The sequence below is a fragment of the Haemorhous mexicanus genome, chromosome Z, assembly GCF_027477595.1.
Source record: "Haemorhous mexicanus isolate bHaeMex1 chromosome Z, bHaeMex1.pri, whole genome shotgun sequence".
NCBI lineage: Eukaryota > Metazoa > Chordata > Aves > Passeriformes > Fringillidae > Haemorhous > Haemorhous mexicanus.
Window position 1 is genome coordinate 6,112,913 of NC_082381.1, and position 16,114 is coordinate 6,129,026.

At 41.7% G+C, this 16,114-nt stretch overlaps 1 protein-coding gene across 8 annotated transcripts in view; it reads left to right on the top strand.

Moving 5' to 3' along the window:
- The window catches only part of ZNF462 (zinc finger protein 462), an 88,267-nt gene that overhangs the window by 48,942 nt on the left and 23,211 nt on the right, over nucleotides 1-16,114 (top strand). For 5 of the 8 annotated variants that reach the window (XM_059836812.1, XM_059836810.1, XM_059836809.1 and 2 more), the window contains exons 6-7: nucleotides 2,999-3,117; nucleotides 7,425-7,616. In XM_059836812.1, the coding sequence (XP_059692795.1) occupies nucleotides 2,999-3,117; nucleotides 7,425-7,616 (311 nt within the window). Of the gene's footprint in view, nucleotides 1-2,998; nucleotides 3,118-7,424; nucleotides 7,617-13,312; nucleotides 14,061-14,127; nucleotides 14,473-16,114 lie in introns of those variants that run through there. The other 3 variants (XM_059836817.1, XM_059836816.1, XM_059836813.1) reach the window with 3 other exon arrangements.

The following is a 16,114-nucleotide window of genomic DNA, read 5'->3' on the forward strand; positions in this document are numbered from 1 at the left end:
AAGAATCGCCAGCTAGCGGTGCTGGTTTGTGGGCTGACACTGAAGGAGAGCTCTCCTGACCTGATGTTGAGCCACACTTTTCTTGTGGTGTTTACATTATTTTCCACACTGCAAAGTGTTTGGCTGTTATGATTGGCTGTTTGTAAAAGATTGAACCTTTATGTGTTCTTGAATTCATGTTAGCCTTCTTTTTGCATGCAGGGGAGAAGCATGCAAGCCAAAGAATAAGGATTATTTCAGCATGCAAACAGTGCAGCCCCATCACTTTTGCACCTTTGTCAAATGTATGACAATTAACAAGCCAAAAAGAGAAAAGTTAATCTTATTTAAGAAACTTCTGCTGCATATAGCTACCTTGTTTGTGATTACTAGGTTTTTTGTGGGTTGATTTCTCATTTTCTAGCATTTAAACAGTGTCATAAATTTACCTTAAATCAGACTTTTTTCCTTAATTATGGCATGCAATTTCAGTCAAATATTTCAAATTCATAACAGTATGTTGAATGAGTGACTCCTTCATCCTGCTTCCTTGTCTCATATATGGTCATCATTAATAGTCACATTTCTTGTAATTTTTTCCCTGAGATTTGACTTAGCTTAAAGTTAGTTAGTAAAAAAAATTATTTAAATAATAAAAATATATATATCCCCCCCCAAAATGGGGTTTGTGATATATTTTCCAGTGGCACCCTGGACCTAGTTCACACATCTATGTTTCCTCTTAATTTCTGGGGAGAGAGCTGCTTGTTCACTGTTTTAAGAAAAGGAGAGAGATCCAGGTGCTCATTTGATGCTGCACTCTTAAATTTGGTGAAGATGTCACTGTTTTGCATTCAAATGCATGTGGAAGAGAAGACATTTTTTAGTTCCTTGTGTTAAAAAGCAAAGTTTCTGCTGGTGTCACAGACTGCAAATTGATGCCACAGTTGGAAAGGTCCAAGGGATTGAGCAGCCAAGGGTAGGAGAGGGACTTGGGGGAAGGATGTGCACTGCTGGATGTATCCCACCCTGTTTTGGTAAGGCTGGCAAGTGAGGGGAGCCCCTGCAGGGCTTGCTGTTTGCCTGGTAAACTTGCTTCAACAATCAGACTTTGTTGACTTTGGTGCCTAGTCACTCTGTTTCCTACTGAGGATAAGTCATGTCCCAGTAGTTGCAGGATGGGTGAATCAAAAAGTGGTGGATGGCAGAGAAGAACTCACTACCTAACTTGATGATAGGTGTGGTCTCTGCTGTTGAAGTTGTTTGCTTCTTTTATTTTTGTTTCTGATGCAATTATTCCCCTCGGAGATTAAGTCGGAGAAGGAACCCAAGCCAAATGTTTAAACAGCCCACTATTCTCCCAAATCTGACCAAAACTTTAAAACCTCCTTTTGCAAGAGTGCAGCTGGCAAACTGTGTGGTTGTGAATATAGTTTTAATTACTGCCATGTTGAGTACCTTAAGGTATGTATATTTATAATAGCTTAATATGTATTACATACCTCTTTGGCAGTCTGCTTTAATTGTTAAGTAATCTCATGCCCTGGAGGCTGTTTAAAACAAGTTTTGTTCTATGAAGTATTCACTGCGAGTCTTCAAAGCCTTACTTGTTTAGGAGACGTTTTCCCCCATTTCTCTGGAAAAGCTGTGCATTTTGTCTTGTCCCAAACTCCATCCTGGATTTCTGCTAAGTTGTATTTGTATGAAGTGACCCTGCGAGGAGATAAAAGTTCATTTTCTATTTTTTTGCTGTTATCAGATGTTTGAATACACAGGCTTCAGTGTTAGCTCTCGTAAACAGGGATTTTCTGGCTCAGGCTCTTGTCAGTGTGGGACTAAAGATCACGTGAAATCTTGTGTAGTGTGACAGGGCTGGAACAACTGCTATTTGAGCTACATGTTGATACTCTGTAAAAGAGCAGGACAATTTAGGACAAATAAAAAGAACTATGCCTGAAACACATCTAGAGCTGAGCTGGGGGTGGAGGGCAGTTTTGGCAAATTGCAATTCCTGCAGTGTCTCTGCCCCGTTGTTGTTCCATCACTGTGCATGAGATGACTCAAGCTAAGACCAGATCACAAAGCATAAATGTGTCCAAAGTAGAGGGCTTTGCTGGAAATATTTACAGCTTGGGCTCAGACTACCTGCCTGCCACCCAGAGACAGTGAATTCATGTCTGTCAGCCACAGTGTAGGAACTGCAGAGCTCTGCAGGATTCACTCAGTTAGAATGAATTTGATCTTCTGTTAGAAAATGTGGGAAGCATCCTTTTTTCTCTTCCAAATTTTACTGAGCTGCTAGGACAAATTGTGTCGAGAGCAGTTTTTGATCACTTCACAGTATTCAGGCTGTTGGTACTTCCATTTTCCCTGAAGAAAGTAGAGGCTGGTCTTTGCCACCCCTTCTTCTCCTGCTGAGCTTCATGTAGAATCTCCTACACTGCTGCTTCTGAAATTCTGCTGCCTTTTAATCCTGGAACTCATCAACTGTAGCCTGCTGGCACCCTCCCCAGAGCAGGATCGCTAATCTGCTTTTGCTGCTGTAACCAAAAGAAGGCTTCCTCAGTAAAGCTGGTCAACAAAAATTTTTTTTTTTTTTTTTTTACTCTTGATCACCAGGACAAGAGGGCACATACATATTTTCACAAAAATGTTTGGCAGGAGAAAAATTGTGTAACGACAATTTAATAAGAAAATAATTTCTTGCCTGTTTCATGTTTCTTCAGCTGGTCCTCTCAGTCTGGATCATGCATAACTTAATTTATACTAATCTTGCCCTATAAGTTTATTTAGGTGGCTTGATCTCTACATATACAGAATTGGTGTCGGCTCTGCTCCTTTCCTTGACACTAGATTTGACTTCATTGTGCAAGCAGACCTGTTGAATTTGCTGGAGAAAGAGTGTGAGAGAGGACCCTTACTTGCTCTGCTGTTGCTATAAAGTGCTTTGCTCTGCCTCTGAAGGCACAGCTGAAACAATTGACCCTTTTCTGTCTCCCTTTTTTTGTCTCTTCTCAAGCCTGGACCGCCACATGCAGACCCACCACGGGCACCACAAGCCGTTCCGCTGCAAGCTCTGCCCCTTCAAGTCCTCCTACAACAGCCGCCTGAAAACCCATATCCTCAAGGCTCATGCTGGTAAGTTTTGCCCTCTCAGTCTTGCAGCTGAAATGGCCCAGTGTGTTCTTGTGGCTGATCACAGATGCTGGGTTCAACCACGTGTTTTGTCACCAGAACTGGGTAAGGTTTTTCCAAGGGCCACATTTGTGGCTGGACAGCCGACGGAATCTGTTGGGCTAAGTGGGAGTTTGGGTAATGGGAAGGGCAAGGATTTAAACTGATGGGTACTTCAAGAACTTCTGTCTTCTCTTTCCTCTTGCATGAATGATATTTTTTCCTTATTTCTGCTTTTCTCCAAGTGGATTTCATCGCTTATACCATAGATGCCATAACGAAACTGGCAGTGAGCATTGCTCTGCTCTTAGCATTTTTGTTTGTCCTTTAGGTGACTCTGGGAAAAAGACTGAACAGCACCTTGGTTTTTGGTAGAGTCTAATGCTGGCTTTCCTGTTAAAACCAAACCCTGCAAACACTGGGAGTCAGGTCTGTGTGCAACAGACTGAGAATGTCAAAACTGCATTACCAAAGGTGGAAATTTGTCTTGCAAATCTCTGTATTTCAGTATGGAATCCATACCAGCAAGTAAGCAAGACATGCTTCTGAGGAACAGGAATTGGGAAGGTCATGTGTCACACAGAGTAGGTCACCTGAAATTGTTGCACCTTTGATTATTAAAAAGTGAGACTCAGGATGTCCTCATCTTTATTCCTTGGCCGTAGACTCTTGTCATCGTCAGACATCCTGCACTGAAAGGTTATCATTTGGTTTGCAATCCAAACATGCACTCTGGTGCAAATAATAGAATAGTCACCAGTCTGAAAATCTGAGAACTAGCCCAGCTGCTTAAAAGTTGTGAGTAGAAACTCCTTGAACAGGAGTTTCTGACAAAAAGGACCCACAAGTATGTTCCTTTTTTTATTATTTGCTTACTCAAAGTCATATACTCTGAAGTGAAGGAGGAAGGTGGAAAAATGGGGAGAAAAAAGCATGAGAAATTTATAGCTATCTGCTGATACAAAAAGAAAAAAAAAGTTGTTGCCATTGATCCAAAGGCATATTTCATCTGCAGAAATATAGGAGGGATTGATGGTCTTGTGTACTTTGTTTCCTGTATTTTTCTTAGATTTCACAGAGTTTCTTCCAGTTTCTCTACCTGGATGGATAAAATAGATTAGCTTAACTTTTCCACCTTCCTTTTGTATGGGAGGACCGTGGCATTCTGTCCCTTCTAGGAAATCCAACTGTATGCAGCAGTTCCAGTTCACAGAATCCCACGTCCTGTATGGAGGAGCCATGGTTCTTTATTTTCACCAACCATTAAGTAATGTTTTCTTTGTGCTATTACACACCTGGGCTCCTAGCTTGAACCTGCCAGATTTTTAGACCCAAAGTTACCATGCAACTAATACTTACTTCACACTTCTCTTCATGTAATTCATCGATTTACTTATTAGGAATTCATTCTTCTGAGCTTTGTTTAGTGGACAGACACCCGTTGAAGGGCCGTGTTTTGCATCCTACAAGAACACAATTTCATGGTTGCCTAGATAGTGCTTGCACAGTGACTTGGGTAATAGAGTTTCCAAAGGCTTATAAATGTTTCTGCCTCAGTCCCATTTCTACCAAGTGGAGGTTCACGTCACAGAAAACTTGCTTGTATGTTTTTCAGTCAGAACTTGGCTTTGGTATGTTTTGACTCAGTCATTCAGAAATATGTATTGCTGAACAAACATGTCTGACTTCCTCAGACTCCCCAGTTTTTAATGACACGGTGGTTTTCTGAACCTGTCTTATGTTACCTTTTTTTTTTTTTCTATTGTCAATTGTCTCATTATCCATTTATTCAGAATTTAAAACTTCAGTCCTCCTGAATTTTCCCTGAACTCTCCTGGAGATCTTTAAAAGCCCATAAAATCCTGAATCCTGAAGTGTTTTATTCAGTCTGCCTCTCTGCCTCATTTTCGGGGTATGGATCAAAATTTAGTGAACTACAAAATCCGTTCTTGTGTGACAGCTGGTACCAGTGTTTCTGGCATTTGTTTTTCATCCAGTGTGTGTGCCATCTCCTTTGGCATGGAGCAGAACAGTTTACAGTTACTCTAAACGGGCTCTCCGTTGTTTTCATCTGAACTTTTTCACCTGTTCTTTACGTTTTTTTCTTTTTTCTTTTCTGCTTGTGGTTTTGAGGAATCCTTGTTACCAATTTCTTAATCAGCAATTACTCTGGAATTGCAGAAATGGGTGATTGTAGATAAGAGCATTGGTCCTGTTCAGTTTCTGTGTATTCTGGAACGTAGTGCTTTGAGTACATATCAAGTGTTGAGACCCACTACATAAATGCTTACATTTATTTATTTGCATGTGTATTAATATGATCACTTGGTGAGACACGAAACCAGCAGTCAAAAAAAGTGCAGTAGACTTCTGTTGGGCTAAACTGTAGCTTTTCAGTTTCTGTGTATTCTGGAACGTAGTGCTTTGAGTACATATCAAGTGTTGAGACCCACTACATAAATGCTTACATTTATTTATTTGCATGTGTATTAATATGATCACTTGGTGAGACACGAAACCAGCAGTCAAAAAAAGTGCAGTAGACTTCTGTTGGGCTAAACTGTAGCTTTTCCTCTGCAATCAGGCACATCCTTTCATGCTTTGATGTCCATTGGAAATGAATAGTGGTCATATTTATTAGTGTGTCCAGGTTGCTTGGTATGTAATCATCCTTTATTTGCTTTAATGTCTTGTGGTACTTTTAAGTTAATGCTCGGTGCACGTTGTCATCCAGGAATCTCTTACACTGACAAAGCCATGAAGGTCTGTATCTGTATTCTGCTGGTATCTTGTTACCTTGGAATATCTTTTGTCCTTAAATTATTGTGTTCCATTGAGCAACTTGTTGTGCGTGCCACTCAAGAAATGTCGTATTCCTGTTTGCAAAAAAGGAAATATGTAACTCGTACAATGCACAGGTGAGGAATGTCACTCGAAAAAACACAAAGGGGAATTTTTTGTTTCACCACTTCAGACTCTCCGAGTGACCTGTTCTCTTTCAGATGCACCAAAAAAGGGTGTTCTAAGAGTTTGTATTTTGTCCTGATGATTAGCATCGTTCTTTTGGAGGACGGGGTGGAGTTTTGTGCAGGATGGTTGCTAATCATTTCAGGTGTGCTTACTCTGAATGGCTGCTGTGGTTTTATATTCTCTTTTGGTTCACTTATTTCTGGTGTGGGAAAAAGTGCTGCTTGAGAACCTTCTTTGCTGGATTTGTCAAGAGGTGAAAAACATTTTCTGCTTCATCCATTACCAAAACTCTCGTTCTTCTGTTGCTGTTCATGAATATTTCGCTTCTGTATCAGTTTTGGCACTTTTTGTACCACTCATATGTGGCAGTGTTACTCTTGTACATGGAAGTGGCACTTCTAAAACAATAACTTGGCACCTGTATATAATGTCACATTGTTTGTGTTGGGACAGTTTCACTTTGTGTTACAATTGCCTCCACGCCTCCGTGCAAAACAAATCTTGTATCAGGATTTGTTTCCCCTTGTTTGCTGTCTCTATAGCTCGGAATGTATTCAAAATTAAATCCACTACTGTGCATCACTTCTGTTCTTTCACTTCTTTTAGTGGTTTCTCATAACACACTTCCACACAGCCTGGTAGATACACCCTTTTGTACTTGGCATTGCCATGTTCACCAGCCTTGACTTAGTTGCCACTTCTTTGAAGACTGATGCTGCCTAATGGCAGGTTTTCTTAAGGAAAACTGTAACCTTTCCCAAATGTAATTACACCACACGTTTTTGTTTCTTTTTTAAATTTTTTTGCTTTTTTTTTTTTTTTTTTTGTCTCTGGAGGGCCCTTTGTTAGAGTTTTGTAGTGTCCTTCTTGCTTCATTAATAATGACGCTGGATGTGCTGCATGCAGAAACAAATGACTTCACCATCTCTAGCTGTTGTGCTCCCAAACAAATTTGGAAGTGCTGTGGTTAAGTTGCTCCATTTTCATCCCAGAGTCTGTTTTCTTCCCATACCATGCAACACAGGCATGCTGAAAGTCTGGTCTCTGTTTTTCTTGACATCAGCCGCTGTACAAGGATCTGCAGTTGCCAGAAAATGATGCTTTGGTCCAAAGCAGGTGTCTACACCCACAGACTCCAGACTGCTCCAACAAGGAGACATGCATAGCTTGTTTCCTTTGGGATCAGTCATTTCGCTGAAGAGTCCATGGGAATTTTACTGCCAAGTTCAGTAAGAGAAGTGTGAGGGCCCCATTTTGTTTCTTTTGTGAGCTGATGACTTGCCTGTATTTCGCTCACCCAGGTGAACATGCCTACAAATGTTCCTCCTGCTCATTTTCCACCATGACAATCAGCCAGCTGAAAGAGCACTCCTTGAAAGTGCATGGGAAAGCACTGACACTACCAAGACCCCGCATTGTCAACCTTGCAGCCTCACACGCCCACCACACCTCCAAGAACCACACTCCTGCTGAAGAAGTGGAGGACTCTAATGGTAAGAGGTGCCTCAGAGCAAGAATTTAATTGTCTAAGGTGCCGCTTAATATTTTTGTTGCAAACCAAATGGCAGCGGGCAGTTTTGCACCAAGAGCATCTTCATTTGGTCATTAAAAGGAAACCAGAAGTTGCATCAGAAACCAAGAGTTAAACATGGTGTTGTTGTAGGAAGTGATCTGCTTTAGGTCCTCACCAGCTCATACTACAGTTATTTGTTCCCTCACTGCTCCAGCTGACTTTGGAACATGTCACTGCTGGCTTTGCTAGCAGAGATTTACATTGTAGAAAATATTTCAGACTCATAAGTTCCATTTGTAGCCGGTGGGAAAGGGGTCTTCAAATTCCGTCCACGCTCCTGATTTTCTTCCTGATTTTCTTTTATATTCATAGAATCATAGAGTGGTTTGGGTTGGAAGGGGCACCTTGATTATCATCTCCTTTCACCCCTCTGCCATGGCTAGGGATGCCTTCCACTATCCCAGGCTGCTCCTAGCCCCATCCCCTTGGACTCTTCGAGGGATAGGGCAGCCATGGCTTCACTGGGAAACCTCTGCCAGGGCCTCACCATCCTCACAGGGAACAGTGTTTTCTTAATGCCTAATCTCATGAGTAGAACACTTTGATGAAACCACATGATTAAGCTTAAAATGTGAACCAGTAATAGTAGGAAGAGTAATTACTGTTGTTGTCTGTTGTACAGAACATACCAAAAGATACTCAGCTGCGGGAAGGAGAACCTGAGCACTGTTTCCTTTTCAGTGCTTCTTTTGAAAGCTGTTAATCCCCTTGTGCTGGAGGGGTGTGTAGAAGATGCTTGGAAAGCAGCAGAGGGAGGGACACTGTTTAAACAGAGAAAATAGAAGAGGAGGTGTGGGATATCACAGCAAGCTTTAAGGCTTTTTGAGTAGCAGCTTATGAGGCATCTTATGGTGTCACTTCCTACCAGTTATGAGCAGAGCTCTTCTTTGAAGAAAAGAAAAGAAACCCCAGCCTTAATTCCTGGATAAGTTTCATTGACATGGAAGGAGAATATTTGCAGATGTTCAAAGAACTGGCATGTATGGAAAGTGTGTTAGAAGAAGGGAAAATACTTGGGTTTTTTTTCCAGAAGCTTGAGTGGTTCTAGCTGCTAAACAGCAGGAATTTTGCTGTTTGCTGTTTTTCTTGGGATAGTGGCGAACTAAGGTTGGGAGGTAGATAATATCTGTGATCGTTTTGTAGCATTTTTGGTCTCCTCTTTACCTTTCTTTCTCACCAAACAAAAACAACAAAAACCTGAAAGTGAAATCAGAAAGAGTGGAAGAAAAGAAGTTCAGAAAACAGCTGAAAGGAATTGAAAGAAATGAATAATCAACATAAAAATACCTTCTTGAAGGAAAAAAAAAATAAGGCAAAATATTTTTGTGATTTACAAAGTCACTTTTTGGGTCAGAATCAGGATCTTAACAAGAGATTCTGACCAGCTGCTCCCAGACAACCTGTTTGTCAGTGGGTTGTCTGGAACAGTGCAGCTACTGAGTTTTTTTGCTAATGCTAGCTTAAGCTAATCCAGCAAGCTGAGTACATCTTGAGATGTGTTCTACTGCTTTATTTTTTTTCTGCTTTTAAAATAAAATGTTCCACTACTGACTTAAGAAGTGGATAATAATTTTCAGTGGCTGTCCAAGCCTTTCCTGTGTGTTGGCAGTCTTTTGTTATTGGTGTGTGGACAATACTCTGTTTTTGGGAAGGATGGTTCAGTTACCTTTTTTTTTATTTTCCTTATCCCAGGAGCTCAAATTCTTGATTAGTGGAGTTAAAATTCAAGATACCTGCTGTATCCTACAGAGAATAATTTTGCAGCCTTTAAGAACTCTTCCTAGAAATAGTTAAAATGATGACTCTGTTCTGTTAACAACAGCATTTCATTGGGTTGACTTTGTTACCTAGACCTGTATTACAGCCTGAGACCAAGGCCAAATTTGTCCCAATTAGCTAGATCATCTTTAAATGGGGTTAATGGTTAAGTCACTTTGACAATAATAGAAGCCACCCACTGGGGAGCTCATCAGACAAGTACAGGTGTTACAATAATAGTGTTAGCATTTTCAGCATTGCTTGAGGAAGGAATAACCTGCTTTAAGTAGATTTTTCTACATTCTACAGTTGGCTGCAGATCAGGTTAATGGTGGCTGCTCTTGTGGCATCACATGTTTTTAGGGTTTTTAGAAGGCAATAAGTCATTGCCTCCGTGGCCCAGGCCTGTGAGTCACAGTTGGTGTGTAAGACCAGATGAAATAACTGGTCCCAATAATAGGAAATGCAGGCACTGTTACGTCCAGCTGGAGTATTAGGAAGGGCTCACGTGGTGTGGAGTAGCTGGATTTTGTCTGCTGGTGTGTGTGAATAACCTGCAGTGTGAGCCATGATCAAAGCTGATTCACCAGGGAGGCAGCCCTGAACCTGGGCTGGGGTGACAGGCAGACAAAAGGCTGCATCCCATTGTTAGGGAGCTTGTTTTGTAGGTTGATGGGTGTGCAGCAGGCTTGTGTAATTGAAGTGGTTGCAGAAAGGAGCTGTTCCTGCCTGTGAATGAATGCTGTGGTCGGAGTAGGAAATACAGCAGGGTAGTTTGGGGAGCTGGCAGGACTCACCTTGTGGATTGTTAAGCTCTGTAAAAATGTGGAAGAGGGAGAAGGGTACTGGGTTGTAACAGCAAAGTGCATGAATAGAGCTGCTCTGCAACAGCAACCCAGTGGAACTTCTATGATGCTTCTTTTCCCTGTAAAACTTGTTCCCTGACGGGCCTTTCTTAGAACATTCCTTTTGTTCTTTTGGATCCATCCATCCAGTAAAAGAGGTGAATGTATTCAGATTTCTCTGGCTCATCTCTTTCAGTCCTGTGTTGGTAGCAGTAGACCTAATCTGGAGTACTCAGCTGCACATCCCTGAGGTGTTTTGGGGGTGCCTGGTAGGCTTTCCATGGAACTGAAGCTGAAGTGGAATAGGTGTTGAGTGTTTTGGGTAGACCCATCCTTGCCAACTGTAATTCTGGTGACAGCTGTCATCAGAAAGCATAACAACCTTTTCAGTCCAGTTAGTAACAATGATTCAGAGCATGTGTGCTTCTCTCAGGGCAGTAGTGTAAGAAGGTGATGGTGTCACTCTTGGTGGGTCAGCAGAGAAGGCTTTTTTTACAGATGCATCATTCAAAGATCCTGCCTTTTTTATCCTAGCCCCTCTTTGCCTGCTGGGCAATATTTTAATACATAAAGAACCTGTTTTCACTCTTCTAACCAGAAGTAAAGCACTCTATGGGTTTTTTTGGGGGGCTGTGGAGTGATGATATTTTGGTTTGTGGGTGTTCTTCTTACAGACAGTCACAAAAATCTCCCAGAAAATACTGGTCATGAGTGCTGTTTTTCTGGTTTTCATTGTATAGGGGCACTGAATGGTTTGTAGTGTTCAGCTCTTGTTGACACAATGAGGTTGCCATTGTGGTAAAATGTTCTTTGGCTCTCCTGATAGTCCACAGGTATTTTTTATCTTGCAAGAAGAAAATGGTGGGGGTTTGCTATATATTTGCATGAGCGTTTGGCTTGTTTGTTTGAATTTGCTTATTTTCAATTTACACAAAAATGTTCATTAACAGTTCCGGGAGCATGAGCAGCAAAAGTTAATTGTAAATGGAAATACTACAAACTGCTAGGAGGACTGGATGAATCTGCTCACAAGATCTGCTTCCATTTTCTTTAAGTCTTTGTGAGAGTAAGAGCTTGCTTTCATGTTAATCTCTGGCCAGGATGGGTTTTCTGGGTTTTTTTTGATGGTGGAGTCATGCCGTGGGTCTCTGTGTGTCACAGGTAAGTGTTCCCAGCTCTGCTCCTATTGAGGGCAAGGCAATGGAATCAAAAAAAAAAAAAAAAAAAAAAAAAAAAAAAAAATCTTCATTTCCAAGGCTGGAACGCTGGAATGCTCCCATCTCTTTCCATAAGAAAGAGCTGCAAAGACACAGAGCAGACACACAAAAATTGTGTGTCTGAGCGTGAGAAAACACGGCACAGCAGCAGGAGTTGTGTGCAGAGGGATCATCAGCTGAGGGCAGAGCACGTGGCCACAGACACTGCCTGTGTGAGTGGTGTTACAAATGTGTGATTGTGGTCAGGGGCTGGTGATCTGCCCTCCTCTCACAAGCTGCAGAGGCACACGAGCTCAGCCCCTTGCCATAAAGTCTGTAAAGCAGAGTGGCTTAACAGATGATGAACAGGTTCATCTTGTGCCTTCAAACACAGCAAAGGCTTCTTGAGAGCGTGTGAAATGCCTGTCCTAAAATGCCCTGGCTGCTATTACTGATTTTTGGAGTAGCCCTTTATTTTTTGAAAATAACCCCTTTGGCCTAGGCATGCTGTAGAGCAAAGCACTGCTCTTTGTTCATATGGCTGGCAGATTTGGAGCCTCATAAATTTGCTTGTGTCAAGGCTGCGTGCAGTAATTCAAAATTACAGCTTTTTAAAATTTTAGAGTGTTTTAAGAATATTGAGTTGTCAAAATAAAACAGCAAAGTTTTAAACAGTCCTGGATGTGCTTTCTAATGTCTCCTCAGCCATGCTGCTGTGGTATAAGACCATTTCTTTTCGCTGGCCACCAGTTCTTGATCTATAGAAAGTAGCACAATATTTCTGTGCACTTGAAGTTCTATAATTATGCTTTTCACTGCTGTGCAAACCAAACAGGATTTATCATTAATACTAGCACACATTACAAAACACATGTAAGTACGGTCAGAACTAGATTTCTTGAGCCTCCCAGTACATGGTATGTCAACATCTTAATTAAATTTAGTTAATTGCAGCAGCAAATGCATTGAAAACTGCTAAGTGAAACATCCAGTGCCCTGTTCCTGGGTTTTTTTCCTGAACTTTAGCCTTTGCCAGTGGAAAATAACTTTGCCTCATCTAGAGGCTGAAATATAAATACATCTGCTTGCTTTGCCAGAGCTAGGCTGGGCACAAAACTGCTTGACTAAGTCTTGTTTCTTGGACTGTTGTTACAGAACTGTAAATCCCTTCCCATTTCTGTACACTTTTTCAAAGTAGATAGTGCATAATCAGACTGTATGTCTTCTTCTGTGCTGCCTCACAGATGAACTCCTGAAGGGTGCAGAGGGCCTTTGGCAGGTTTTGCTAAAGCAATTTCATGTAATACCAGAACAAGGGGAGAACTATGGGCAGCAAGGCACCATTTCAAGAAAATCCAGAAATCTGGTGCCAGTGAGTCATGATTCTGTCTTCCACCTTTCAGAGGAGAGGCAGGCTTTCCATGTGACCTACATAATACCCTGATTTTTGAGTTCTGCTGGTTTTTGTTGTTGTTGAGTCTTTAAAATCCATATCATGGATTGTGGCTGACTTGCTTATTTTTATTCACGTGCACTGTTACTCTTTATAAAGGATATTTTTCTAACCTTGCAATCAAGGCAGAAAGTTCCTAAGATGGTCCCTTCCCTTTTGGTGCTGTTTCTCTGTTACTGTTGCTTGTGTGTCTTTGTGTTTTATGGTTGCTGCTGTCTGGGGAAAACCACAATGGTCAGTCCTCACAGCCAGAAAACTTGGTGTTAGAGCAGAGTGTGGTTTAGTTCTGGGTTTAGGGGTTTTTTGGGAGGGGGGCTTGGATAAAGACTCTTTTGAAGTTTCAGGCCCTTTTGTTTCACTGCAGCTTGGCTGGAAGGGCAGAGAGCCAGTAGTGACTACAGGGCAAATTCAGGCAGAGCTTCAACAGCTAATTGCTTTAATTGCCAGGTGAGTTGGAAGGATTGTATCTATGTTAAGGATGCAGGATGGTGATCTGCATACTGCAGAATAGGAGATGGTTCTGCTGTTGTAGTTACACTTCAGCTGCAAAGAGCTGTCTGCTTGTTCTTCTTGTTTCCCTGCTTTTGTGCCCCACAGGAGTGATGCCTCATGCTCACTCTCAGCTATCAGATTAACCTGTGTTACCTGCAGCCTCCTTTTTTTATTTTACCCAGCTGTGTTCCTTCTTTCTCTAACCTAGAGCAAGTTCCTGCTTTCCCCTCAGCCTTTGCTCTTCTTCCCACAGTGGCCACGCTGCCTCACAGTGCTTTTAAAACTCTGTGGTAATTGTTGGTGTGTCTTACTCCTTGTGGTCAGTGTTAAGCTAAATACCAGATGCTGGATCAGATAGGACTTTTCTCCTCCATCAGATTGGCAGGGACTGGTGGAACAAGCACAGGGCTTGTTCACCTCCACTTTTACTGAACAAACTCCTCACTGTTCCAAGGTCCTGAGGCGCTGGGGGGATGACCTTGTTCTCTGAAGCTCTCTTCCACTGGGGTATAGTTGTTTGGCTGCTGGCCTTTTCCTGCAGCATGTTGAGAACTGTTTTCTGGCTGGGCTGGTGGAACAGAGGGAGATGTCATTGGCTGTGCTGAGGGGAGTGTCAGCTCGCTGTTGATTGTGCTTTTTTTTTTTTTTTTTTTTTTTTTTCTCCTGGTGCTGTTTTTTGTGCTTGAGCTGAATGGGCAAAGGCAAAGCTGAGATTGAGCAGGACACAGACTGGAGAAGGTTGGTGTCAGCCTTGTGTGGAGTTGGCCCCTCTGCTGTGGTGGGCATGCTGTGGCCCTGGAAAGTTTGCCTAGGCTTGGGAGAAGACAGAATGTTTGGGCAGGTCAAGAAATTAATGAAAGAAGAAACATCTGATGCTGAACGAAGTTAACCTGATAGCACCCACAGTGAAAGAAAGAAGCATATCTCGACTCCTGTTGTGGGTTGGGTTTTTGTTGTTTTGTTTTGGTTTTTCTCCCTTGAGATTTTTGCTTTCTTTTGGCTCTGGTTTTCATGTTCAGAATAAAGGACAAAGTGGTAGATGCTGATCTCTTGTGTGTCTGGGGAATTTCTGATCACTCAGCACAGAGTGAAAAAGGATGCTGTTGGCATGACAGGGGTACAGGGTGTGCAAGAGGGCATTTCTGCAGAGCATCATGCCCACATATCACAGCCTTCTCTGTCAGCCTCACTGATAGTCTCCCTGTCACCTGAGACTCCAGTTTATCCCGTTGATTTAAAACATGCTGGAGGGATCTGGTGCTTGGCAGAGAGGTAAAACTTCTTTGCTCATTTTAGCTCTGTTGAAATGGATGTGTGCTATCATCATAGCTGACAGCCCAAGATTTGACATTGAAGTAGCTGGTTTTATTTCTTCTTTAAGGAACATTGTTACTACAAGTGCTTGGAAACACTGCCCGGAGTGTTCTGAGCTCAGAGCTGGTGATAGAGATGAGGACTTTCTGTTGGCAGTAAAAATATTGTCAAGGTGTGTGCTGGAGGTCTCCAGAACAAATTACACAAGTTCAGGTTCCTGAGCTCTGTGGTTAGAATGAATCCTTGGTACCCACATACTGACACTGTAATTTTAGGGCCAGTTTTAAAGCAGAATGCCAATAAGTATTGCTTGATAAATTGATTTTTTTTCTCCCCCTCTTCATTTCAAGCCTTAGAGGAGAATGAGCATTTAGGTGACAGAAACACGTGTGCTTGGGGCACTGTATTTGTATTAATACAAATATGTACCGCATCACATAGGGGAGGAAATGTGAAAATTACCTGGTGAATTGCCCTTAAAAATGAGAAGGAAATCATGGAACACAACAGCATGAGGATGAAATGGCTACTGATGGAAAAAAAAAAAGTTGATTGGTAGATTATTGTCTTGAGTGACGAATCAATTGAAGTAGAACTTTGTAAATTCCAAAAAGAACCTGTTACCAGTAAGTCCTTTTAGCAGATTGGTTAAATCAGTGTCTTGTTAAAGCTATTTCCAGTCCTCTTTGTGTTCCCCTCTTCTGCAAATGCACTTCCATTTATGAAGTTTGACTTTGTTTCAACAGAATAAAGGAATATCTAGATAAACTTTTTATTTTATGTTTTATGGAAATAGGTAAGATCATGGAGGTCCCAGTGTGTGACATGTAGCAGAAATCCTGGCTTTAAGTGCAATCCTGTATTTAGGCAATGAGATTTAATTCTGTTGACAGTGAGAGGGTTGTGTGCAGCCTAAATGTGACCAGAAAGCAGCCAAGTCTCCTAAAGAACAGGAAAGTTAGATTGATTTGAGGGCAGGAAATGAATATTGTTGTGGGGAGAAGAGATGAAAACAAGGGATAACTGGAAGTTGTAGTGAAGCATTTCCTGAGCACGGACCTGATCCTTCCAAATCACAGCATCAGCAGAGCAGGGTGGTGCCTGCCTTGAAAGCTCATGCAAATGGGAATTTCTGGTGGTGTTGAATACTCTAAAACAGAGGAGCATGAGGATCTCCTGAACTGATCTTCTTCTTACAGAAATACTGTGCTATAACTTATTTCATCAATTATATTGCTCCTCCTTAGATGTTAATTAGTTCCTGCTTCTTTCAGATGCATCGTCTTTTACAGGCTATTGTAGGCACTCTTGATCTCAACTATGAAACTCCAAAATTCTTGTACAGGCAGCAGAGTGAGAG